Source organism: Lacerta agilis, chromosome 14, assembly GCF_009819535.1.
Source record: "Lacerta agilis isolate rLacAgi1 chromosome 14, rLacAgi1.pri, whole genome shotgun sequence".
In the NCBI taxonomy this organism is placed as follows: domain Eukaryota; kingdom Metazoa; phylum Chordata; class Lepidosauria; order Squamata; family Lacertidae; genus Lacerta; species Lacerta agilis.
Window position 1 is genome coordinate 19,496,191 of NC_046325.1, and position 27,680 is coordinate 19,523,870.

The 27,680-nt window shown below is 47.1% G+C and overlaps 2 protein-coding genes across 2 annotated transcripts; one reads left to right on the top strand and one right to left on the bottom strand.

The window, feature by feature from the left end:
• Positions 1–1,394: 1,394 nt before the first annotated feature.
• ELOB (elongin B) lies at positions 1,395–7,016 on the bottom strand. The gene is made up of 4 exons (XM_033171156.1): positions 6,878–7,016; positions 3,500–3,634; positions 2,677–2,785; positions 1,395–1,757 (listed from the first exon to the last, which is right to left on the bottom strand). The coding sequence occupies exons 1-4, from the start codon at positions 6,878–6,880 to the stop codon at positions 1,645–1,647; spliced, it is 360 nt and encodes a 119-aa protein (XP_033027047.1). The 5' UTR covers positions 6,881–7,016; the 3' UTR covers positions 1,395–1,644.
• Positions 7,017–7,121: 105 nt separating this feature from the next.
• Positions 7,122–26,693, top strand: LOC117057550 (prostasin-like). The gene is made up of 13 exons (XM_033168399.1): positions 7,122–7,214; positions 9,888–10,148; positions 12,784–12,810; positions 12,910–13,078; positions 15,454–15,804; positions 16,370–16,392; positions 16,838–17,013; positions 19,803–19,866; positions 21,424–21,450; positions 22,021–22,186; positions 23,563–23,840; positions 24,066–24,244; positions 25,979–26,693. Exons 2-13 carry the CDS (start codon positions 10,097–10,099, stop codon positions 26,234–26,236), a joined length of 1,770 nt encoding a protein of 589 aa, XP_033024290.1. The 5' UTR covers positions 7,122–7,214; positions 9,888–10,096; the 3' UTR covers positions 26,237–26,693.
• The last annotated feature ends 987 nt before the right edge of the window (positions 26,694–27,680 follow it).

Below are 27,680 nucleotides of genomic sequence, written 5' to 3' on the forward strand. Positions count from 1 at the left end.
TTTGATGGAAGCCGCCCAGAGTGGCTGGGGAGACCCAGCCAGATGGGCGGGGTACAAATAAAAATTATTATTATTATTATTATTATTATTATTATTATTATTATTATTATTATTATCATCTTAAAACAAGGCTTTCTCCAAGTACAGTCGGCCTGCAACTTACACACATTTATCTTGTGTACAATCAGCTTCGTGCATTTGGCAAAAAAAAGTAAAAAGGGAGCAGAAAAAGGGTGGGGGAACTTTGGCAATCTTACCCACCATTGTACCCATGTGTTTTGGCTATACGTGATTTTGGGTTTAGGCGGGATCGTTGGAACGCAACCTCCGTGTGTGTTGCAGGCTTACTGTAATTTTAAATGCTAGACTAGATGGATTACAGGTAAGTCCTTAGCTATGCCTAGCTCCCTTGCAAAAACGATCATTCCTAGGTCCTTTGAGAATGATGGCACTATGGCAGTTGACCCAGTTTATGGTTTCACTGTAGATGAAGGATGGGGAACCTGTGGCCTAGATGTTGTAAGTTATTACCCACCCTTTATTTACCTCAGGGCCACAAGGTGGGTTACAGCATCAAAACACATTTCTACAAACAGTTCAAAACAAATTACCACTACAGAATTAAGGTGGGTTCTAAAAATATACACCTTAAATGTCAAACGCCAGGGTAAAGAGGTGCATCTTCAGCAGTTGCCAGAAACAAAAATAAAGGTGCCATAAATACCTGTGTCAGGAGTTCCACAACTAAAGGGCTGCCATAGAAAATGCATTCTCCTGGGCTACTGCCTCACAAGCCTCTTGAGGGCAGAGAAACTACCAAGATGGTCCCTCTGCCTCTCTTAGCACTTGAGAGGGTCTGTAGGGAAGGAGGTGGTCTTTCATGTAGCTGGGGCCTGAGTCATTTAGGGCTTCACACATGAATGTGAGCACCTTGAACTGGCCCCAGAAATGAACTGGCAACCATTGCAGCTGTTTTTAAAGGGGTTATATGAGATCCAAGCAGAACCCAAGTCAGTATCTGGTTGCTGTATTTTGGACTAGTTGAGTTTCTGAGTCATCTTCAAGGGCAGTGCACTGTGATAATCCAGTAATAAAAAAGTGTCGTTGGACTCAAGTTCCCACCAGCATGAGGGGAGATGGCTATTAACATTTGTTCGGTGACAATATACCTACCCCGGGGCTTAGAAGAGCATTTTTAACACACAACAAATTCCCGAGTTGGAGCCTGTCCTAGTCTTCAAGGTCTCGTAAGACTCTGCTTGCTGGAATCTCAAAGACCACCACAAATTCAGTGTGGCATAAACTTTCGCTAGTTGTCACGACATGATCCCAGTCCCCGAAAGCGGGGTTCTTTATGTGTTTCATAGCACAGGCCCACAACACAAGACAAGGGGAAAAAAAAACCAGCTGAACTTTTATTGTTTCCAAAACCAAAAATGAAAACATTGCTCTGTTTGATGAGTGGGGAGGGGCTTGGAAGGAGGTGTGGTCTTGTATAGAGAGGGGCGGAGTCAAAGGGGGATCTGGATTGGAGGGGTGGGACAGTGCCATGTCTCTCTCCACGCTGGAGGGTTGAGGGAGGGAGTGGGTGGTGGGGAAGGGGCGCCACGGGTTGTGCAGCTCGCTCTGTCGCCCTCTGGCCTCTCACTGCACCGCTTGCTCGTTGGCGCTGCTGCCAGAGTCCTGGGGCTTCATCACGTCTGGGAGCTCCGGGGGGCTGGAGAAGGGATCAATGCGGAGGGGCTCAAAGGCATCTTCTGCACGAGAGAAGAAGAGGAGAAGACGACACGGTCAGTTTGAATTTGTGCAAGCTGGTAACTAGCAAGGCTGGAACCAAACAATTCCACAAGTCAACCAAGAGCGGCCGACGTGCCAGTGGTGGACAAGGCTTGTGGTCAAAGAGCGCAGAGCAACAAAGGCAAATTTTCCATTTGTGCAGTAGGCTAATTTTCAATACACACTCGCACACCCCTCTCTCTATCTAGGCAAGCAAGAGGTATCGTCACAAGTTCAAGGACAGGTTTCAGACAGTCAAAAAGAGACAAGGAGGATGCAAAGCATGGCTGGTGCACGGTTGTGTCCTGGGGAAGAGTTCTGAAGACCAGGCAGAGAGGACCGCATTTGTATCCCAGGCCTGAGGTTTCCAACCCCTGTTCTGAAAGCTTTTGTAAACGCACGAGCGAGCAGAGTGCGAAGCAAAATAGCAGCTGCTTACTCCCATATCAGCCCCAACACAAGTATTTCTTAAAACGAGGATTTTACTTCTATACTGTTTCACACAGATGCTTTGAATTGGGTGAAATTATTGTAGCATCTCTCTGCTTTGCCTCCTGCAAACTAAGGAAAAAGAAACCACCTATCTGCTTCTCCCATATTCCTTTGCACTGCAAGACAGCTTTCTGCCCCAAAGCAGCAGCTATTCACTATTCGCCTTGTCAAAAAGGGTCATGAGAAAAAGCCGAGGATCCGGCAGCACTCAGATTCTTCCCACCGACTCAATCCTGCACAAGGCAACGGGTGCCCTGATCATTTCCACCAACGTGAATGGCAACAGGTGATTTAATGGCTAGTCAGCTTAAAAGTACCCAAATTGTAGGGCAGACAACAGATGCATGGAACAAATAAATTCTATTCCTTCCCCTTCCCAAATCTAGAAAGCAAGACACCCCAACTCACCACTGGCTCTGAAGGCCAAGCCAACCGTTGCTGGGGCCTGAGGTCGTGCTGTCTGGCTGGTGAAGCCACAGTCTCCGAGGGTTTTGCTGTCATCCAACAGTTGTTCATCCTGTAGGGTGAAGTGGCAATTGCACAGCAAATTAAATCTTAGCAATGCACAAAACCCCCCGCAAAAACTAACCTGGTAGCACAACACAACTTCTGCTACGGTGGGGTGAGGTGAACAGCAAGCAGGGAATTAGTTGAGATTGCCTCTGTGAGGACAGGCCGCAATGTGGCCACGTAACACCAGCAGATTGTAGCATGCAAAGGCACACGCCATCGTCACAACATGCATCCTGGGGGGGGGGGGAGTGATGGGGATGGGTGTTTAATGAGCAACAGCAGGATCGAAGGGTAGAGCTGATATTTCAAGACTTGTTCTGGTGCATGCCAGCAGGCTGCGAGAAGAGCGGAGTGAAAAATTTAGCCAACGTGTTTGCTAAATCCACAACCCTATGCTTTTCAGTGGGCAGGCCCCACACAGCCTTGAGCTCTGCTCCACTCCATTTGTGGGCAGTGGCATTACCTTGAGGGGGCAGGGACTAAGGATTCCTGCAGGTTGCCTGCATGACAGCTGAGTGAATGGGAATCCCAGGGGCATCACCGCTGCCCCGGGTTGGCCCAAGATAATTTTGCCCCCCTAGGCAAAGGATGGTATCTCCCCCTCCACCCATACCATATACAAAAGTTGACCGGACTAGCTGTTATAATAATAGCTGCAATCCACAGGGAGGGATATTGGGGTATGCTCTGAAGTGAGATAAAAGCACCCCCCCGTTACCTTGTATAGCCTTTGTTCTTCTGGGGGTCTCTTAAGTATCCCCTCAACAATTCTTTTCAGCTCATAAACCGTACTGGACTCCTTGGCGTCTGTGAAGATGGTCGTCTTGTGACGTCGGATCATTAAAAAGACGTCCTGTCAAATGGAAAAGTGGCAATGGATGGTAAGCAAGTATTCGCTGATGCACAACATCTTTTTAGGAGCTTCAGCCATGGAAGCCATTTATAACTTTAAAAAGAAAGAAGAGAGAGAACCTCTAAGTTCTCAAGAGCATTCTTACTCACTTCCTTAAAGGCAGTTATGACCTTTCACAAGTGTCCATGTGAGTGGCTATTTTACAGGTTGGAGCAACTCATAGAAACTGCATTATACTATGTCTGACTATTTGACCAAATAGCTCAGCTCTGACTGACGCTGGCTTTCTGTGGCTTCAGCTTTCCCCACCACCCTCTCCCCAATCCTTTCAACTGGACACACCAACCCAGGATTTTTTTTTGCATACAATGAAGGTGATCTTCCCTTTAACAGTTGTTTGAACGAAACAAAGCCCAGTTGGGGAAGACACCCTGAAAGCTGTACAAGTTGGTGGAAGGCACTGAACCACTTCAGACTGTAGGTGGGGGGAAAGCAACATTTTCAAAATCCTCCCGAAAGCTTAAAAACAACAAAAACAACAACTCCACTTTTGTTAGAGAACTAGCACATCAACAACTAGCCTAGAACCTCTCTTTCTAGTGTTCTAGCTTTCTGCTTGCAGGACATTTTTACATGGAGAAGCAGTCCAAAGTGTGGTGTCCTACCTGCGTCCAGATGTGGTAAAGTCTGCTCTACCACCTCAGTATCCAACCAACTCATTCTGCTGCATGTGTAGACTAGTCCTTAAAATTCTTTTGGCACAAGGTGCAACATGCCCTGGGCACAATGACTGCATCCAGGTGTAACTTTTATTTTGAATTTGGGTAAACAAGGTTAATACCATGTTCTCATGGTCCTAACCAGCATTTTGCAGGTATGCAAGTCAAAGTGCTCAATGGACAGCAATTGCTGCACATCATGTGGTGTTTATACTGGCTTTTCAGCACCCGTGGAAGACTTACTTCTCTCAACAAGCCTTCTAAGTGAAGGTTGTTTTTTTAAAAAATCCTAATGGGATATGGGATCCAAAATTATTTTTTACATATGCAACGGTTTAATATATGTTTTTATTGTATTTTAATTAAATCACTTTCAGATGTTTCATAGGAAACCATAAACAAACAAACAAACAAATATCCTTTAAGAAGTTAAACTAGCATGGAACAGTCTCCATTCATGTTGGAACTCAAACTTGTAAGTCTCATTATTGCAACGTCAGATGTTCGTGCACTGAAATAACACCAGTGATAAAGAGCTCCAAATGAAGACTGTTTCCTCCCCATCGGCTCAGTATTTTGATTTCTAAATCTGTTCATTGGATCTTGTTTCAGGGGAAGACTCAACATCTTTCCTTTTTAGGGCTGACAAATTCTAAAACAATAATACCCCACAATAGGTAGTGCAGCAGTTTTGACACTGCATATAATGCAGGTACATAATTTCAAGTATCCACATTAGCCCTTGTTCTCACATATGTGGGCAACATTTTCCAGCTCATTTTCTTTGAGGTGTAATCCAAAGACTTTTCTCCTCTGTTGAAAATCTTAGGACTGTCTTGGATACCTTTCCATTAAGAATTTGAGGGTCCCTGAAGGGCCATTTAGCTTCTCCTTCACCATGAAAGGAAGCCTCTCTTATCTGATGCTTAATCAACCCATTCTACAGAAACCAATCCTTTGCTGGTTACATCTCTGGGAGTAAGAAAATCTGCATGACACCCCTGCTGACTAGGTGATCTTAGGCTAGTCACTTTCCTTTAGTTTACCATACCTCACAGGGTGGTTTTGACGATAACATTGCCTGGGGTGGAGTGAGAATGACCATGTATGCTTCCCTCAGCTCCTTAGAGCAATTGTCTTCTGCATTTTCAGACACAGAAGCCACCTTCAAACACTTTCCCCTTCTCTCAAGTTTAATTAGGAAACAAGAAAAGATTGGTGTCTTGACCCACCATAGGACAGGATGAGACCCAAGTCCTGTCCCACCCCTTGAAGACCAAGGAGGGATGGAGTAAAATAACAACAAAAACAATAATAGAACAAATACAACTTTCTCTCACCCAACTCTCAGTGGCTGTAGGGTGGCATCCTGTTCCAAGCAACCTCTTATATTGAAAAGTCTTATCTCCCTACTCTGCTCCACAAGCTAAGAGCACTCAGGCTCCTTCAACCTTTCCTTGCCGCTCCTGTAATCCTGAAATATCACTGAATGCATTTTCCACTCCCCCCATAAAGCAGCACGGACAGCCTTGCTTGAGAAGTGTCAAACAGCTCATTTAACCTTACTAGGGAGTGGGTGGAAATCTTAGATAAGAGGTCACCTAACATAGGAATCTCATCCTCTTCCCTATTTGCTAGTGATGCTCTACAACATAACACAACCATAGTCTCTCTGTGTTAACGTGCATTTGTGGCATGTCAGAATTACCAACACAGGATAGATGTTGGTGGGTGGGTGACAGTAGAAATGAGGCATGCTTTGCAGAAAGACAGAAGGACTATAACCAGGTCATTGGGTGTCACTGCTCCATTCTAGAGTGGGGCTAGAGTTCAGACTATCCCAGAAAAAAGGGGTGGGGACTGTGAAACTTCCTGCTAGACCGCCAATCATCCCTTCCCAGCCCAACCTACTGCACAGGTTTGTTGTAAGCATTAAATTTCGGGGGCCGGAGCAGAACCACAAACACGGCCCTGGGCTCCATGGAGGAAGGGAAGGATTAAAAAAAAATGCCTGGACGCTATTATTAGTGCGAACAACAACAAGGGAGTGCACACACCCAATGCCGGGCAGAGAGGGAAACAGGAAAGGGAAGAAGAGGACGAGACGCAGAGGGACCTTCTCCCGTTTTGACAAGGGAAACTGAGGGGGGCTGGGAATTGGTTGCTCCCCCAAAAGGGGAAAAGGGATGGTTGCCACGAAATAAGATCGTAGGGGGTTAGGGGGAGGCAGAGAACAGGGTTATTGGAGGGTAAGAGGGCAAAAAGAAAGGAATATATAAAGAAGATGGGGCGGGGTGGGGGGAGCCACAGGGGAGGCGCTGGGGGTTGGGAGGGAGATGCTTAAACCTGGCGTATGGGGGGTGTAGAAAAAGGTGAAGGGGCCCGCGGAGGGGCAGGGGCCGGCGGAGGAAGTGGGAGGGAAAGAGTATCCCTGTCCCTGATACTATTATTACTACCAGCACTATTGTTATTATTGCCGACGGCCCCCCCCTCCCTCCTCTCTTGCTCCCCCTCCCCTACTCACCATCTCTGCAGCCGCAACCTCAGCCCAGACCCCCCAGAGAGGAAAAAGCAGAAGAACCCCCAGTATCCCAACATGCACCGCAACCTCGGGACGGCCCAGCCGGGTTCGACGAGAGGAGCGGAGCGGCGCATGCGCTTCGGGAGCGCTCGGCGGCTTTCGATTGGGTGCGGAAGACCATAGACAACTAAGTCAAAGGGACGCTCGAGGAAGAACCATAGAGATAAAAGAGAGAGCGGAGAGTGGTGGTGGTGGTGCGGGCGGGGCGAGGCAGGCGGGTTATGACAGGAATCGCTGCCATCTTGCGAAGGGCGCGCTCAAACGCAGCCATGCTGAGAAGGTCTCCTCTGCACGTAGTTCTCCTCTTCCCAAGCCCCATTTTATGGGGCGGCAGCGCGGGGGCTTGCTTCCGGCAGTTTGGGGGAGGTCAAAGGTTGCCGTCATGCTATCTGTCTGTCAAGGCTCCTGCGTCTCTCTGGTCTCCGGGGAAGCATTTAATCCTTATCTCTGGCGTTTTAACCCTGTTAAACAGCAAGCCTTACTAGGCAGGATAGAAACGGCGATCGCCGGGAGCCATCTTAGGAAGGTCGTTTCCGCATCCCTGAGGCAAGGGAGGCTGCCCAACGACCACTGGGATGAGGCGGTCAAGCGCAAGGATCGTTATGTAACTGGGGGCTGAGGCTGCTGCCATATTGAGAAAGACAGCCCCCCCCCTTTCTTGGAAGGACCACCATTTTGTAGCATTGTGTTTCATGGACTCCATAGAGTCCATAGCTCACTCATACCGGCAGCCAACTGACAGGTAGAAAGGGCCAGCTTTTTACAAGATTACTAGAGTCGCAGTGGTAAGGGATTATTCCAAGGTGTGGTCAATTAAGACTGCAGGGAGGTGAGGATTCTCTTAACACCTGTGCACCACCTCTCCCCTTGCCACAACCTTGCGTGTGTAAACCTTGCATGTCAGGAAAAGGCAATCTTTCTGACATGTATGCTTTGTGATCCCACGTGAGATTTGCACTTGCTTCTCCCTATTGTCCGGGTGACTGGGAACTTGCTATTTCTATTGTGTTGTATGTATCAACGTCCTCTTTTCCTCTAGCCTAGGAGAAACCCCAGCCAGGGAGCTGCACAGGACCCTGCTTAATAAACCAGTTTAAGCACCCAATCACAGTATTGACCCTAAATTTAGGGCTCAAGGTTCAACAAAGCGTACATTTGAAAACATCCGGAGAAATGCCTTTTGAAAATGTTAATCTGCATACAGATTCAACCAAGTTCTGTAAAAAAACAAAACAAAGGTAGCCATGTTGCCCCATGAGGAACTGCGCTCCTCTAAAATCTTAATACATTATTAAATCAAATACCACAGAAGCGTGGCAAGCTTTCGGGTTCCACAGAGCTCTTCATCAGGCAAAATGTTATATGAAGCAGGGGGATGAGGCAAAACGGGGCGGGGGGGGGGAGTTCATCAGGCTGATGTCATAGCCATGAGGCCACCTTCCATAGTCCAAAAATAGTACAAATTATTGACTCTTTTGAAGTATACAATGAAGTTGGGCAATGGGACCAAATGGCTGCTAGGCATATCTGCATGTGTCTCCACGTCTCGCCACCAGGGACCAGCAGGCACTATGTTGTCCAATCAATATTTTATTTGACCAGTGGGAGGTGGGGTGGGGTGTTCGGTCCACCATGCCCTGTCCTGCCCCATCACTCCATTCCATTCCTCCACCCACACTACATCCACTTTGGTTTGAAGCAGCTATATTGTTTTGTTGGTTAGGAATAAAGATTGGACTTCAAGTCATAAGTGCCAACTCCTGGGGCCCTGGGTGCCCAAGCACCCACAAAATTCCCCATGAAGGGACCTGGCACCCACAAATTTCGGTGCCAAGGCCATGCACGCTGCATGACACCCACGGCCCTGGGCACCCACAGTTACGGGATCAAGTTGGCACTCCTGATTCAAGTAGCTTGGAAATTGTGACAAAAAGAAGTGTATTGCATGTGTGAGAGAAGAAAATAGGCAGGAAGAGATCAAAGAATCATAGACTTGTAGAGTTGGAAGGGGCTCTGTAGGTCATCTAGTCAGCCTCCTCTTATGCATGCTCAATTCAGTTTGAGCAGTAACATGGCATAAATATAATAATAATAATAATAATAATAATAATAATAATAATAATAAAAATTATTAATACCCCACCCTTTTCACTGATGGGACTCAAGGCAGCTTACAGATACTAAATTGACCTCATAGCCCCCATGAGTGGGTCAGTAGCAGTGGTAAACCACCCAAAAGCAACTACTAGGAACAATTGTGCACAACTATATAAGTAGAAATGTGCACTCTGTAGCAAGGATAGGTTAAAAATGAATGAATGGAAGTTTCTGAACCAATATGTGAATAGGAACACAGCTATCTCCTTTGAAAATTGCACTTGCCTGAATAGTCAGATGCAGCTCTTCAAAAGAGATGGAGAGAAACTGAAATGACAGATTTGTCTGCCCCGTTCCCTGCTGCTGTTACCTTATAGCAGAGTTTTGACTTTCAGGGGTTTACAACTTTGTGACATGATGTGGCTCTGCCTCATCATGACACCACAAGCCCCACCCCCTTGTTCTTCAGGCCTTGGGATGCTGGGGGCCTTGACAACTTTAGGGTTGGGGTGTGGATTAAGGCTGGGAGGAGATGGGATGGTGGTTGAGTTTACACTGGTGCTACTACAGGCAGAGCTGAAGATCATTTACCTGTTGGGTTTTGTAGCACAGCGGCTGTGCTTTGCTGGCCTAAATAGAAGGCAGGGCAGACCACAACCTGTGATCAGAAGCCATCCCCCAAATTCTGTATTGTATCATTCCTCCAAATTTTATATTATTCCCCCAAATTCTATAATGCCTCATTTCTCCTAAAAACCCCACCTATGAGATATGTCAGTATTATTACTGTCATATTTTATTGTTTGTTTTATGCTGTTCACCAACATTAAACTTTTTCTCATTATTGGTGATGTAGAAATTTCTGCAAATAAATGTCGTGAATGGGGTGATAGATGCTGAAAGAACAGCTAAGCAGACTCCACCAGGACAATACCCACCAGCTCTTGGGTTGTGCTCCTTCCCTGGTGCACTGATCCTGCAAAGGTTGCTTGGACTAAGCAGCCGAGCCCAGCAGTCTCTTCTCTGGTTGGCATCAGAGTTGGATGATCCAGGGCTGCCCGGACCATGCTGTGTTTCTGCTCTTCCCAGTTTGTGCTGCTCCTCCTGTTGCTGAGAGGTAAGGGATCAGGAGGGGTGTATATTTGTGTGTGTGGTCCCCTGGGAATGTGAGAACTACCCCTGTTCTCTTCCCCCCTCCAGGCGATGCAGCCGTTCTATGTCCCATCTTAGCTGCCAATTTTACTCGTTTTTGGGAAGGAATGATCCAGGACTCCTGGATTCTCTTGGGGGGGGGGAGGAATTGGGGTTGGGATACAAAGTGGAAGAAGCAAAAGGGCAAGGGTACTTTAACTGAGAGGACAGTGGGTCATAGCAAGAGGCCCTAGAAGTCGGGGGATATGCAGATTCCTAGGTGCAGACTCTAGTTGTTAAAGCAGTTGTGTTAGTAGATGGGGTGAAAGTTTGGTGGGAATTAAGGGGGCTTGAGAAATGAGATCCAGGGCCCCAAATACCTAAACTATATTCTCTGCTCTGGCAGCACTTTTTGCCCTTGCCAGACCCACTGCATCTTATGCAAACATTCAAATGGGTTGCTTTTCTCTTGGAGATGCAATATTGGGGAAGATTTCACTTGTCAACCCCTTGCAGGCAGAAATCAAATGCACTGGGACCTTGCCAGAATCCGCCTGGCAACTCTAACATGGGGAAATGTGTGATTGAGAAGAGATGTCTTTGTGTATTCGGAGCCCAGAGTCTGGAACGTGGGAGGACTTGAATTCTGTTTTCTGGTACCGTATGATCAGCCTTAGCTGGACCAAAACATGGTCTGCCTTTCAATGTCTTTTGGGAGGTCTGGATTTCCTCTGTGCACCTATTTCTGCACTACAGAACTCAGAAGATGTTTCTTATCAACACCCCAGAGGCAGATTCATTGCAGTGTTAGAAGCTACCCAAGGTATCTCCTTTTGGCCATTGGTGGCTTTTTAGTGGCTTGCTCTGTCATGCTCTTGACATGGCCACACTTCACCATAGACCAGGCTTGGCGTTCCTGTGGGCTCATCTCCATGGAGGCTATCCATCACATCAGTCTGCCCTCAGGCAAACCCCAGCTGCCTGCCTCCTTCCTTCCTTCCTTCCTTCCTTCCTTCCTTCCTTCCTTCCTTCCTATGCCACTTTTCATTCACATGAGTCACAAAGTGGCTTACAAACAATAAATATCAATAACATAATGTTGTTGTTGTTGTTGTTGTTGTTTAGTTGATTAGTCATGTCCGACTCTTCGTGACCCCATGGACCAGAGCACGCCAGGCACTCATGTCTTCCACTGCCTCCCGGAGTTTCATCAAATTCATGTTGGTCGCTTCTATAACACTGTCCAACCATCTCGTCCTTTGTCGTCCCCTTCTCCTTGTGCCCTCAATCTTACCCAACCTCAGAGTTTTTTCCCCCAGAGAGCCTTCTCTTCTCAAGAGGTGACCCAAGTATTTGAGCCTCAGCTTCAGAATCTGTCCTTTCAGTGAGCACTCAGGGTTGATTTCCTCCAGAATGGATAGGTTTGATCTTTTTGCAGTCCATGGGACTCTCAAGAGTCTCCTCCAGCACCACAATTCAAAAGCATCAGTTCTCCTGCAATCAGCCTTCTTTGTGGTCCAGCTCTCACTTCCATACATCACTACTGGGAAAACCATAGCTTAGAGAGCCAGTGTGGTGTAGTGGTTAAGAGTGGTAGTCTCGTAATCTGGGGAACCGGGTTCGTGTCTCCGCTCCTCCACATGCAGCTGCTGGGTGACCTTGGGCTAGTCACACTTCTCTGAAGTCTCTCAGCCCCACTCACCTCACAGAGTGTTTGTTGTGGGGGAGGAAGGGAAAGGAGAATGTTAGCCGCTTTGAGACTCCTTCGGGTAGTGAAAAGCGGGATATCAAATCCAAACTCTTCTCTTCTTCTTCTTCTTTAACTATATGGATCTTTGTCGACAAGGTAATGTCTCTGCTTTTTGAGATGCTGACTAGGTTTATCATCGCTTTTCTCCCAAGAAGCAGGCGTCTTTTTAATTAATTAACAATAACAGAACATCCCAATTACAACATAAATCATATAAAATAATTAACAAGTCATCAGTAAATAATGACAAATAATCAGCAAAACAACCGCCTTCTGTAAAACACTATTAACAAAACAACTAAAAAAGAGGCTAAACAGCATAACCACAATAAAAGTCATATTATAAAATTCAAAGCGCTACAGCACTCAACATCCACAAAGCAGTATTAACAACATTAGCAAACTAACAACCAAAAATGAACTAAGCATGTTTGAATTCATTCACACTCCCCACCCATGTGACCCATAGTCTTCCACTCCATTCATCACAAGTCACACATAATGCCTGTGGCAGCAGCTCCATTCTGAAAGCTCCCAGGGTCCCCTGAGCTGGAGAGCGGGGCAAGCCAGGTGGGAAATGCCCTTGCCTGATGGTCAGCACAAAGTCTCATTCCCCTTCCTTCTAGTCCTGAAGGTAGCACTAACTGGCATCTTTCTCCTCTTTAGTCTTGGTGTTGCCCCTTGTAGAACTCAGTAGGGAGGAGGTTGGTGGCAAAATTAAAATTACTGTAGTTGGCTCTGCCAGTTCTGGCACCACCTACTGTTGACCACCTTGCCTCCCACCCAATGGAGACCAGCCACCGCTGCTCCACCTTAATGCTCACAATTTCCCACCCTGCCTTCTTGACTCCTGCCTCCTTTCCTTTTGCAGGTACCAATAAAAATTCTGCTCAACCAGGTGAGGAAGATATGTGAGTCCATAGCTACATGGGGCTGGTGTTCACCAATCTTAGCTTTGCTCCCTGCCCCTCTGACTGCTCCTGGTTCCTCCCTGCAGCCTGTGGCCAACCTGAAGTGAAGCACACTGCTCGTTTAACTGGGTGGCAGGAAGCTGATGAAGGGGAATGGCCATGGACCGTCAGCATCCGAAGGAACAGGGTACATGTGTGCGGTGGAAGCCTGATCTCATCCCAGTGGGTGGTGACAGCTGCCCATTGCTTTGACGGGTGAGTCGAAAGCAGCCTGTTGGGAAGATCAGTGCAGCCAACCATTATGGGGTAACTGTGCCCCTGAAGGACCAGGTGCGTAGCCTAGGAGTCATTTTGGACTCAGCTGTCCATGGAGGCACAAGTTAATTCTGTGTCCAGGGCGGCTGTCTACCAGTTCCATCTGGTATGCAGGCTGAGACCCTACCTGCCCGCAGACTGTCTCGCTAGAGTGGTGCATGCTCTAGTTATCTCCCGCTTGGACTACTGCAATGCGCTTTACCTGGGGCTACCTTTGAAGGTGATTCAGAAACTGCAATTAATCCAGAATGCAGCAGCTAGACTGGTGACTGGGAGTGGCCGCCGAGATCATATAACACCGGTCCTGACAGATCTGCATTGGCTCCCAGTACGTTTCCGAGCACAATTCAAAGTATTGGTGCTGACCTTTAAAGCCCTAAATGGCCTCGGCCCAGTATACCTGAAGGAGTGTCTCCACCCCCATCTTTCAGCCCGGACACTCAGGTCCAGCACCGAGGGCCTTCTGGCGGTTCCCTCACTGCAAGAAGTGAGGTTACAGGGAACCAGGCAGAGGGACTTTTCGGTAGTGGTGCTTGCCCTGTGAAATGCCCTCCCATCAGATGTCAATGCAATAAGCAACCATCTCATGTTTAAAAGACTTCTGAAGGCAGCCCTGTTTATGGAAGTTTTTAATGTTTAATGCTGTATTGTGCTTTTAATATTCGGTTGGGAGCTGCCCAGAGTGGCTGGGGAAACCCAGCCAGATGGGCAGGGTATAAATAATAAATTGTTGTTGTTGTTGTTTGTTTGTTTTTGTCTAATCAACCATCTCGAGCCATACGATTGGCCAGGGAGGCCCTGTTGGTAGTGCCACTTCCGGCTGCTGCCCAGTTAGCATTGACCTATGACACAGTGTGACAGGGACTTCTCAGTGGTGGTTCCCCATTTGCGGAATGCCCTCCCTGGTGAGATGCTCCTGTTTCCCTCTGTATTGGTTTTCACTTGAAATTTAAAAGCATTCCTGTTCACTCAGGCATTTGATGGCCGAAAGGTACAAGTCATGGCAACCCTGAATTTGATGAGGGTATGGCATTGCTTTTAAATGATTCTTAGAGGCTCTAAATTCTTTTAGACGGTTTTAAATTGTGTTTAAATGCTTTTACTTGATTTAAAATTTGCACTGTTTTAACATTTTGCTATTTGCCACCCTGAGCTCCTTTGGAATGAAGGGCCTGATTACAAATCATCATCAACACAATGCGATTCAGCATCACCATTGAAATTCTTCAGTGCAAGAAATCCATGTTGCTGATACCCCAAATGGCAAAATTTGTGACTTGTCTTTCAGCAGGCCAGGAGGAAAAATGCTTCAGCTTCTCCGGGCCGATCGCCAACAACCATAAATTGCCCGGCACACTTCTTCTGCGTAACTCCTGCTGGCTGTTTCCTTTTGCAGAGTATATGTGTAACGAGATGTTCGAAGTGAAAATGTTATGTCTCAAATAAGGCTTCTTGAGACAGATGCTCTAATCTAAAGCATTTTATTGTACAAACATATGAGAAACAGTCTCAGCCTGGAGAGCACTCCATTTTGCTTCCTCCAGCCTACAGAAAAAACACAAAAGCAACAACAACATACACAAAGGAACACCCATACGTGGGTGGAGCATCCAGTGTCAGAACGTACTTCCTGTGGACTGTTAACTCTGTGTTAGCCAGAAACCACTACATTTTGGCAACTATGATTAGAGTTAACAACTTGAAATGTGACTCTCTAGAGAGTAATATTACCGGTAATTCACGTTAATAAAATACAACATTAATAGTGGTTATAATAGTTACTCACAGTTAAGAGTTCATCATATCAAATGCAGAATTAACACTATTATGCTGGCAACTGATTCACAGAATTGTGGAGTTGGAAGGGACACTCAGGGTCATCTGGTCCAACCCCCTGGTCCAATCTCATCTGGTCCAATCTCAGCTAAAACATCCATGGCAGATGGCCATCCAACCTCTGCTTAAAAACCTCTCAGGAAGGAGAGTCCACAGTGTCTGCTTGATTTAAATCCTTATTTGGTGTATTGTAATGGTTTAGAGCATGTGTCAGAAACCAGGAACAGCGCTTGGGTACTGCATCCATTTTTCTCTGAATATCTAAGCCTGTTTCGATGGAAGTAAATCTTGTGGGGGGGGGGGCGAGGAGGATGGGTTTTCTTCTGAGGAAACTACTTGATGATTAGCTTCCCAACAACCCTCTGAAGACAGAGTGGGCTCCTTTCCAAAGGATTCCTAGTGAACTTCAGAGCTGAGTAAGGATTTGAACACAAGTCTTCCCACTGCGCAAGTCACTGATTGCTCCTTGTCTCCCACAGGCCACTGAATGTACGTGAGTACAGAGTAAACCTGGGGGAATATGAGCTCCCTGCACCCACGGCTGCCATGTTCCCAGCCAATGTCAGCAAGATCATAGTGCACCCATTTTATGCTGGAGTTGGCCTTAGTGCCGATATTGCTCTGGTGCAGCTGGCAAACCCAGTGGATTTTTCCAGAATGATTTCGCCTGTCTGCCTCCCAAATACTTTTCAACCATTTGTCTTCTACGGACAGATGCTGTGCTGGATTGCTGGCTGGGGCGTCCCCTTTAAAGGAGGTAAGAATGAGCTTGGGGTCTCGTTAAGTCAGGCTGTTTATTGGAGATGGTGGCGCTGCTTTGTGGCTTTAGGGTAGAAGAAGGGTTTAGGCAGGAGGCTGGGATTCATATTGACTAGGAAGACAGGAAACTGTGTTGATAAGAAGTTGGGAAGATGACAGGAGCGCCCACATAACAATGATCACAAGTAGGGGAAAGCATGGTAGAAAAGTGTCAGGGACCAGGTTTCAGTGTCCTCTTCAAGTGCACCCCAGAAGCAGTTCTACCAGAGGAACCTGTAGGGCCAGCACGACCCCATCCAAAGGAGGTGGCACTGCCATCTTTGGACTGGGAAGACTCCACGGAGGGCCCAGCCTGAACAGAGACTCGCCCAACCTCATCACAGCAAGAGGGTAGTGGAGAGAGCTGGTCTCTTTTAAGCAAGGTAGCCTCTTCCAGGATGTGTGGGGTTCATCATGAAGACTCAGCTGTGCTGCTGTTCTAGAGGGCTGAGACTCGGCTTGCTCCCTCCTGAATCAACATAGCAGCTTTGTGGTTGTAGAGCATAGCCTGAGTCCCTGCATTCAGCTTTGATGCTGCCTGGTACCCAGCTTGAACCTCACCCTGAAGCCAGTCTAAGTTCCACCTGGCCTTGGCAGAGAGCGTGTCCCAAAGGATGCAGGTGAATACAGGCCACCTCCTCTTCTGGCCTTTCCCTCACTTCTCAGGGGCGTAGTTGCACAGCTAGTGAGCTGGCTTTCCAGCCTGGTGGAGGTGCTATTGACCACCAAGTTGGTTCCTAATAGAACCATAAAATAGTAGAGTTGGAAGGGACCCAAAGAGTCCTAGTCCATCCCCTTGCAATGCAGGTATCACTGCTAAATCACTTTGCTGTGATTTGATGAAAGAGCTAGTGTGGTCTGTATCACTGAGCTGCAGAATTTTTTTTGTGGGGAATGAAACCTGATTCAGAACATGCCCATCGTTTACAAGCTGGGCAACTTTGTGTTCTGAACCAGCAAACTATGTGATGGTCGGCTCTTAAAAGCCAGCAAGGCCGTAATGAATGTTGTCCGGTGAAATTTGAGACTGTGCCTTATCTCTGTGCTTCCTTTCTTTTGCCCAAGTCTCCCTAGTTGCTCGGACCCTACAGAAGGTGGAAGTGCTGATTGTAGAACCTGAAGACTGCAATGGAATCTATCACAACATAAGTAGTGACAAGACCATCCCTAAGGACTACAGATTCATCTATGATGACATGATCTGTGCCGGGCATTCAGAAGTTGGGAAGGATGCCTGCTTTGTAAGAATCATGAACCAGAGTATTATAACAATGATGTAGGATATTGCAGGGGTGGGGACAGGAGCAGCCTGTGAGGCTGCGATGGCAGAAATGTCAGTTTGTGGTGATCACAGCCAAACCAAAACTTGTTTTCAGTAGCAGTGTCCAGCCCTGGAAAATATAGACAGTGGTGTAGTGGTAAATTTTGCGGTATGTATCATGACAGTGCCATCCCACCACACTCCAAGAGAGTCCAGAAATACAGGCAGTGGTGTTGATCCTATATTATCTCAAAGAGTAGCAGCAATGTCACATAATATAATGCCAGTGTGTTAGGATAGAGAAGGGGATTTTTTTAAAAAATTGGTTCGCATTTAAGGCACAGCTTACCTAATTTGCACTTTGCAAAACATCACAGCCATCCTTTGAAATATATACTGGGTTTTTGGGGGGCTTTTTTGGCAGTGTATTTACCCAGTCAAGTAATATGTACAAAACTGCATGTGCTAAGGCAAAGTGTGCATGTTGATACATACGTTAATCAAAATAACATGTAAAATATGGATTCACATGTCTTGAATTTAATTCGTTCCGGGAGTCTGTTCGACTCCCGAAACGGTTCAAAAACCAAGGCACGGCTTCCGATTGGCTGCAGAAGCTTCCTGCACTCAAGCGGAAGCCACGCCGGACATTTGGCTTCCAAAAAATGTTCGCAAACCGGAACTTTCACTTTGTGACGTTTGGGAGCCGATTTGTTTGACAACTAAGGCATTTGACTACCAAGGTACCAATGTGTATCAGAGGCAATTGCTTTGCAAAAATGTGCATATTAAGGAAAATTGTGTACAGAAAGATGCATATCAGGAGAAATTTGCTCTCAAATGCTGATTAAATTTCGTGAGGACTTCAGTTTTACTGTTATTATTGCAAGCTGATGTGGAAATGTGGAGAACTGAAGTTCAGACTGGAAAAACGAGAAACAGGAATGGACACCAATGTGATAAATAAACATGTCCATGCAATTTGTTTCAGGTTATCAAACCCTCTCTGCATTTTGTTGCCTCTTTTCAAGAGAGTAATGGAGACCATGTCTCCTTTTCTTGGCAGGGCGACTCAGGAGGACCTCTAGTCTGTCAGCAGAATGATATCTGGTTCCTGACTGGAGTGAGCATAACATTTGGTTGTGTGAAAGGTTCTCAACCCGGCATCTACACCCAAGTCACCTCTTTCATGGATTGGATTGAACAAACCATGCATGAGAAATCAGCAGCCACTGATGTCCATACCAGTTTGGCTACCCTCTTGATTCCACTCCTTCTCCTGGCCTTAACCAATGTCGTTTTGTGACCCACCCTACCTTCACCCAATGTGTTTCACTGTGGCCATCTTGCTTTGCCGTGCAAGTTGGCCTGTCCTCAGAGAAAGCTCAGAAGGTCTGAATGCTGACCCTCGAAGACTGAGCTTCCAGTGGGGGACCGATCTGTGTATTGCCTTCTTCCTCACGTTGTTTTGCTCGACAGATGAGAAGCAACTGAGCTTGATTTGAAAAATAAAATATCTGGAAATGTAAGGAGGAACCAGAGTTTTAAAGGAACAAACACAAATCAATGCAAGGTAGCCAATGTGCCTTCCAAATGTTTTATTGACTACAACTCCCATAATTTCTGACTATTGGCAATGCTGGCTTGGGTTGATGGGAGTTGTAGTCTAACATTGTCACAAGGGCACCATGTTGGTTAGCTGTATAGGAGAAAGCATCCAGAGAAAGAACACAGGTAATACCAATAAAACCTGATGGCTGAATACAGGGACAACCTTCGCCCCCTGCTTTAAGCCAGTATTAGTACTGGAATTCTGTACTGTACTTACCGGTAAGTGGTGATTTTCTGTTCTTCTAGAGAAAAGGGGATTGACTAGCTTGGGGCAGACCCTCTTCCAGGGGTGGGAATGTCAAAGAGAAATGTCAAAGAGAAAAACAACTACCAGACTTTTAGAAGGCATCTGAAGGCAGCCCTATTTAGGGAGGCTTTTAATGTTTAATAGATTATTGCATTTTAATGTTCTGTTGGAAGCCGCCCAGAGTGGCTGGGGAAACCCAGCCAGATGGGTGGGGTATAAATAAATAACAATAATAATTATTATTAGGAGTTGCAACATTTGGTGGAGAAGTCATTTCTTTGCTTTTTCGGGGTGCCTCAAAACCATCACTATGAAATTTGGGCCCTGGGCATAGGGTTCCAGGAACAATTGGTCCTCTGAGTGCCCATATCACAAACCATTCAAAGGTCAGTCGCAACAACTTGAATGGAGCCCAGGAACAAATGTGTAGCTTTGTATAATGTTGAAGGAAGAATTTCTGTGGGCGTGCAGAGCAGCTTTCCCCTCTCTGTTGAATAGTGAACTACGCCTACTGAAATTCTCTGTTCCACAACTTTAAAGAAATAGGAACCCCATCCTTCGTAGCTTGTGGCAATCCTACAATAGGCACACATCTGTGCATGCAAGCAGGTAGGTGTGCACATGTTTCATGAACTAAGAGCTCACTAGCCCTTGCTCCCCAACTAGAGGGACAGTGGTGGAGATGGAAAGGGCTAGGGAGCCTCGCTCTCCCAGTGGTGAAAAGTAGGCAGCTGAGCTGGCTTCACTGGGTGGCTGTAGGTGGGTGGTGGACGGCAGCACCCAACAGCTTGGATTTAGCTACTTGGCAGCCTTTTTGGTACTCAGTGACACCAAGAGGCTGCTCTGAGTTTTGTGCCAAGGGTGCTTCAGCAATCAAGCCCAGCGCTCTCTCCTTCCCTCGTTGACCTCAGAGCAGGATTATCATGCTGAGATTCTGCTGTTCCCAGATTGTGCTGCTGCTGCTGCTGCTGAGAGGTGAGCCACCAGACTGTCTGTGTGGAGGGGGGGGGCTGGTGGGGGCTGGCGCTGAGCCTCTTGGACTTGTCAATCAGAAGGTCGGTGTTCGAATCCCCCTCTGTCCCAGCTCCTGCCAACCTAGCCGTTCGAAAGCACTCCAGTGCAAGTAGATAAATAGGTACCACTGTGGTGGGAAGGTAAACAGCATTTCCATTCACTCTGGTTTCTGTCACGGTTTTCCGTTGCGACAGATGCTGGCCACATGACCCAGAAAGCTATCTGTGGACAAGCGCCGGCTCCCTCTGCCTGAAAGTGAGATGAGCGCCACACAACCCCATAGTCACCTTTGACTGGACTTAACTCTCCAGGTGTCCTTTACCTTTTTTTAACCTTTAACCAACCCGGGGATGTGAGAACAAGACCTGTTCTTTCCCAGAGGGGGGCAGTTCTTGCGCGTCTCACCTGGGCTGTCCATTCTGCTTTTCTTTGGATAGGAATGATCCAGTTCTATGGGAGAGGAGTTGGGGGGCTCTGGTAGGTTGTGAGGTGGAAGGATCTGGGAGCAAGGCTACTTCAAGAAGTATATTGGAAGATTTGGGACACACAGAAGAAAGGACTTCTCCACATGACACATATTTAAACTTCAGAAGTAGTGTTGACCACCGACTTGGATGGCTTTAAAGAAGATCAGACCAATTTCATGGAGCACAGAATCATAGAACTGTAGAGTTGGAAGGGACCACAAGGGTCATATATTCCAACCCCCTGCAATGCAGACCCTTTTGCCCAATGTGGGGCTTGAACCCATGACCCTGAGATGAAGAGTCTCATGCTCTACCAACTGAGCTAGCCACAATGTCTATTCTCTCTCTCCATTGTTGGAGGCAGGATACCTCTGAGTACCGTTGCTGGGAATCTCAGGTGAAGTATTGCTTTTAGGCTTCCCACAGAGAACTGCCCAATGTGAAAACAGGATGCTGTACTAGGTGGGCCATTGCCCTGATCCAGCAGGGGTCTTCTTATGAGAAGGGAATGGGCCACAGCATGGAACCCTAGAAGCTATAAAATCCCCAAATGACATATTGGGATGCTTGCGTATGATGATTTGCCTCAGCTGGGCCAAAATGGTTTCTGTCTCCATACCCCTCATGGAAGCTTTAGGTTTCTTCCGTGTTCCCTTTTAGGTAATGCAATGCCAGAGAGAAAGGGAGTTGTTTGTTGTCAGTGTAGTGTAGAACGGTAGACTAGAACCCACTCGAGTCATGAAGCTCACTTCACCAGTCAGTATCTCTCAGCCTAACCTACCTCTCAGGGTTGTTGTGAGGATAAAATGGAGAGGAGGAGAAGCATGCATGTATGTATACTACCTTGAGCTCCTTGGAGGAAAGATGGGATAGAAATTTAATTATGAATGAATGAATGAATGAAATCCAGTGCTGGAGAAGAAATAACTCTTTGGTGTTCTGCCACACCCTAGGCTTAGCGGTATTTCACCACCGACCAGATTTAGGAATGAGGGAGGGGCGGGGCTCCTTGGCTAGTCAGAATTCGACCCTGTCTCGTTTTCTCTTGCAGGTGCTGAAAATGCTTCCACACAAAGAGGTGAGAGAGGATTTCTGGGAAGGGATACGCATACCCCCCCTCCTCCAAGAAATCAGTGGGATCAGGCTCCGAGATGCCTCTGGAAAAGTGGCTTCCATTTCCCTGGACTCAGAGAGATAGACCCCCTTCTTGTTTAATGTCCTCCTGGGTCCCCTCTTTTTCTTTTCTTTTTTTCTTTTTCTACAATTCTTTCTGCCTCTCTCCTTTTAAAAAACCACAACAACCAAGAGAAAATTTTTGGTGGGTCCGCCAGTTTGAAGATGGACATATTTCTAAGGCCACTGGGAAAAAACAGGAGGACAGTGATCTGACTAGAGCGAGTGGCACGACGCCCGTGTGTCGTTTTATTGCCATTCCAGTCCTACACATGCAGGCAAGTTCTGCACAGAGCTGCCCGCTCCCACCTGATACAGCTATGCCCTGGGAAGACAAAACTATTAGCCGCAACATTTATTGCGGCTTACATTTGCCGTAGAATTGCAATGAAACCACATCGAGGGTGATCCTCCTCGCCAGCTTTTCCTCTGCTCTCTGCCCCATGTCTGACGCCTCTCCCCCGTTCCTTTGCAGCCTGCGGACGGCCCCACGTGTTCTCCCCTCGGATCATCGGGGGGAAGAAGGCGGACGAAGGGGAATGGCCGTGGCAAGCCAGCATACGAAGGAACCGGCTGCACATTTGTGGCGGAAGCCTGATCTCGTCCCAGTGGGTGGTGACGGCTGCTCATTGCTTTGAAGGGTGAGAGGGAATCATGCTTGACTGCACTGCTCCCACTAGAGGGCGATAGAAGGACAGTGTCAGGGAGAAGGAGCAATATTAATTCAGGAAGGGACCGATCCGATGCTTGCAATGCCAACATGCCACAACTCACTAACTGTTATCGGGCACAAATCTTTAGCGAACCCGAAGCACATGTCTGATTTAGGAATATATTTATGGGACTGGCTCTTTTGATCTTCCTTGCTTTATCTCAGTTACTGAGAATGTGTGTGTTATTGCCCCATTGACTTCATCCAGCGCCCCCTGCCTGTTTGCCTTCCTTTTTACAGCCAGTAATGGGGGGGGGGGGTTTGCCCTGCCTTTCGGCTTTCTTGGCCTCACTCTCAGCGATGCCCTTAGAGAACTCAGCAGGGAAGAGGACGATGAGAACAAAACTGTACAAATTAGTTTTCTCTGCCTGTCAACCCAACGTACATGGAATCCAATAAATGGCTTCTCAGACATAAGTTCCGTTGGGTTTTCTCAGGGATGACGGGAGACAACACAGCAAAGGGCAACTCCCTCCTTCCCCAAGTCAAGTCAGTTCAGTTATTTAATTTTTTAATTGATTGATTATACCCCACCTTTCCTCTCGAAGGAACCTAGGGCAGCATTTTAGACCACACCGACACAATACAGTCAAACATGATTATATCACTTTAAACATTTTGTTTTTGAAGCTGTAGTTTATTGAGCGTGCTGAGAGAAGTTAGGAGAAGGGCACCCCCCCCCCCGCCCCCAGTCAGAGCTCACTGGAGTTCAGTTCTGGCACCATCTCTCAGGTGGGTGCCATTGCTATTCTACGAGAACAAGGAAGAAATTCATGGTGAGCTCTGGCAACTCCTTTTTGAGAAAAAACAGCACTGGTAAGAGGCCCTTATTTCCCTCATGGAGCTACAGTTCCCAGAGTTCCCTGGGAAGAGGGATCAATCATTCTGAGAATTGTAGCTCTGTGAGGGGGAAGCCACGACTATTTAAAGTGATAACATAGCACTTTACAAGTATGGTGTAAATATGGCCCCAAAAGTACTCTGTGTAGGAGTAAAAATGCCATAAGAACAAATGTCCTAACTTTCAATTGCTGCCCTTTAATTACAGCTGAAATAATCTGCCCAAGGCAGCTGCCTCACTCTACCAAATGGTAGGACTGGCTCTGGGCTTCCTCCCTGCCAGGTGGCTATAGGATTGCAGCCTTAGGGTGAAAAGTGCTTGATCGTTAATAACCCCACGTTACCCACCAGGCAAACCTGTGAGGCAGAGTAGGATTAGAGAATGCCTTTCATCAGGGCTGAGGTAGGATTTGAATCCAGGCCTTCCTACCGCACAGGGTGCTTATTGTTCCTTGTCTCTCACAGGCCACTGAACCTACCCGAATTCCGAGTAAATTTGGGAGAATACGAGCTCCCCAAGCCTGCACCCAGCATGGTCTCCTCTGCTGTCAGCCGGATCATAGTGCACCCGTCTTATGCTGGAGAAGGACTTAGTGCTGATATCGCCCTCATGCAGCTGAAGGAGGCAGTCAATTACTCCCGAACCATCTCCCCTATCTGCCTTCCGAGCTCTTCGGATCCTGGCACCTTCCCTGTAGGGATGGCGTGTTGGGTTACTGGCTGGGGCCTCATCTCCGCAGACGGTAAGAACGGGTTGTAGTGCCATCTGCTTCAAGGCAGCCCATTGACATGAGTTGGTCATGTCCATTAATTTAAATGGGTCTACTCTGACTATGACCGGAATTTGCCCAAAGGGGAATTGCATTTGGGCTGAAAAAAGGGTTCCCTACGCCTGGTCTAAATGGTATATCCTTCTAAGAGACATTAAGTCTGTGGCTGATCTGGGTCCTTTGCTTTCCTTGTCTTAGGCTACTTCATGGCTCGGACGTTGCAGGAGCTGGAAGTGCCAATCCTAGGCACTGAGGAATGTGATCAGATGTTCCACGAGGACTCCAATGGCACCGAGACTGTGCCTCTGGGCCACCGGTTGATCTACAAGGACATGATCTGTGCTGGGTACCCAGATGGAAATAAAGACACTTGCCAAGTAATTGCGGACCAGAGCAGTAGATTAAGGGCAATGGAAACTGGGGAGGGGTCAGGGAGGAAGGAACTGGCAGCTAGGATGAGAGGGTGACTGTCGATTAGGATAGAAACAGGGCAGAGCCAGAAGCTGGCTTCAGTTCAACAGTTCAGTCCTTAAAAATACAGATGCCAAGAAAAGTGGATCTTTGGGCCACTTCCAGACAAGCCACTGCTTTTAAGTGGGAATTCAAGTCACATACTGGCAAATTCAGGTGGTACAATTATTATTGATTGGGAGTTTTCTCTAAACACTATCAGACTTTGCGATCAAGAAAGCGATGGGGATATGCACTGGGAAGTGTGGGATATAACACTTGCATCGAAGCAACCTTGTCTAGTCTCCCTGCAGACAAATCAGAATGGTTGCTCATTAAATAGCCAACATCGTCTAATCTCCCTGCAGAGGAAGCAGGATGAGAATGCTCAATGAAGAGGTTGTCTGGAAGCACCCCTGGTTTCTGCAAGAGGTTTATCTCAAGATCTTGGAGCCTTCCAATGCAAGAGGGACAGTGGGTGTTTCCAGATGAGTGCTTAATACTGCAAATTCAGATATTGCAAATAATAATAATAATAATAATAATAATAATAATAATAATAATAAATTTATTTGTATCCCACCAAATGGCTGGGTCTCCCCAGCCACTCTGGGCAGCTTCCAACAAAGATTAAAAATACATTAAAATATCACACATTAAAAACTTCCCTAAACAGGGCTGCCATTGGAACTAGAGATGGGGGAGAAATCTGATTCCACTGGTATTTAAAGTTGCCAAATTTGCATCATCTGAAACAATATGTGGACTGAAATGTAGTTCTCCAGCCAAGCAATATGCGCAAAAATGCATATACTAGGGTAAAATGTGCCTATAGATGCATACAGTGAGGGGGGAAAGTATTTGATCCCCTGCTAAATTTGCCTGTTTGCCTTCTGACGAAGAAATGACCGGTCCATAATTGCAATGGTAGGTTTATTGTAGCTGTGAGAGACAGAATAACAACAGGAAAAACCCCCAGAAACCCAGAAGACAAAAGTCAGAGATTGATGTGCATTATGTATGTTAGTGAAAATCACATACAAAAATGCCCTTGATATCTCCACTTTGATCGCTGGAGAATTGATGCTTTTGAATTGTCATGCTGGGGGAGTCCCATGGACTGCAAAAAGATCAAACCTATCCATTCTGAAGGAAATCAACCCTGAGTGCTCACTGGAAGGACAGATTCTGAAGCTGAGGCTCCAATACTTTGGCCACCTCATGAGAAGAGAAGGCTCTCTGGAAAAAACTCTGATGTTGGGTAAGATTGAGGGCACAAGGAGAAGGGGATGACAGAGGACAAGATGGTTGGACAGTGGTTGCAAACTCCAGGAGGCAGTGGAAGACATGAGTGCCTGGCGTGCTCTGGTCCATGGGGTCACGAAGAGTCGGACAAAACTAATTGACTAAACAACAACAATATCCACTTTAAGGATCAGGCAGCAAGTGATAAGAAAGTCCCTTGCCTGAGACCCTGGAGAGGTGCTGCTGCCAGCCAGGGTAGACAATATTGGGCTAGATTACACAGTAGTGAAAAGAGGTCTACAAATACTGGAAAACGAATGAATGAATGAATGAATGAATGAATGAATGCACAAAAGGCTGGCCTTTTATAAGGCAATATATTATATTTCCTTGTCTTTCTCTCTCCTTCTCTCTAGGGTGATTCTGGGGGGCCTTTAGCTTGCAAGCAGAATGGCACCTGGTTCCTGGCTGGAGTGGTGAGCTTTGGGGTGGACTGTGCAAAGCCCAAGCGTCCTGGAATCCACACACGGGTGACTTCCTACATGAACTGGATTCAGCGCACCATGGCTGAGAAAGCAGCCCATGGTGGCGGTGATGCCCATCTCTTGAGTGCCAGTTCTGCCACTCCCTTGCTTCTACTTCTTCTCCTGCTCTTGACCCACAGCCTTTGGTGACCCATGCTGCCTGCACACTTGGGGCTTCAGAATGGCCACCTTGTGTCGATAGACAGGTTGGATCAACCAGCTCACAGTGACCGGACCCTGGTCTTTTGTAGGCTGAGCCTGAAGCAGAGGACATCAAGGACAGAAGAAGAGCCCTGCTGGACCTGGCCAGTGGCCCATCTAGACCAACATCTCGATCTCATCATGGCACTCAGTTGATGCCCAGGGGAAGCTTGCAACAGCAGCTCTTCCCACCTACGATTTCCAACAACTAGTGTTCAGAAGCGTATCACCTCTGAATATTTTAAACAGCTTTGCCACCATCTGAAAGATCACCCTGTTTTTGTTCAATAAGTGAAGAGAAACAAGGTGTAACTGAAAGAGGAAACAGAAACAGAAGAAGGGAGAAGAGCCATTAAAATAAGAACAGAGCACATGGATCTGCAAGGGGTGTTCTTCAATGTGCCAGCCAGGGGTTCCACTCTGGGAGGTGTGACAAGATGGCCCCTGCCTCCCCCCAGCTGTAGAGCAGTGTCTGTACAGGCTGCCGCACTCACGTGCCATCTGTACGGGATGGCGCTCACGTGGCACCTTGTACAGTCACCGTGCAAGCAGCAGCCCATATGGACTGCGCATGTGCGGCGTTCTGTACGGAGAGCGCATGCGTGGGATGCCACACATGCACACTCTGTACCAGCTGCGCTGCCCCGGGTGCCGGAGAGGTTTCCTCTGCCACAGGTGCCAGCCAGCCAGGCACACCTTCTTTCAGGGCTACTCCATTCCATCTGTCTTCTGTCCTTCCCCACCCAACAGCCAATCAGCATTCTGTGGCTACTGTACTTTTTGTTGTTGTTGTTGTTCTGCAAAATTCTGAGTGCCTTCAAACCTGCCAGTACCACCCCTGCTGTGGGTGGATAATGCCATTTTGGTTACATAAGGATCATAGCTCTCAGAGCAGGAGGTCAATATTAGTACATAGGATTAGCGGATGGCAGTAGAAAGAATCCAGAGGAATAACAGAGAAATGAAATGAAATACAGATCGGTAAAAGATAAATGTAACTCAACCTGTCGAAATTAAAAGGGTACTTTTCTATGTAACAATCGACCATTTCCCCAGTTCCCAAGTAATTTAGACATAGGTGGTAGATCCTTCGTGGGAGAATATCCTGGTGGCTTGTGTCATGAGCAGTTCTGTGAACATGAGCAGTAGTTGGTAGCCAGCCCCTGTTTGAACACCCAACCAACAAGAAAACCCCACAGGTATGCTTCAACTGTTGGTCTTTATCCGAGACAGTCCCTGTTTCCCTCTACCCATCCCTTGAAAAAGTCACTGCTAATATTTTGTCTCCTGGATTGGTTTTCGGAGATGCCTTTGACACATGTGGGTTAGAAATGGATGTTGGTCTGTCTGTTTGTAGAGTAAATGAACACAGGAAGGGAGAAATTCAGCCATA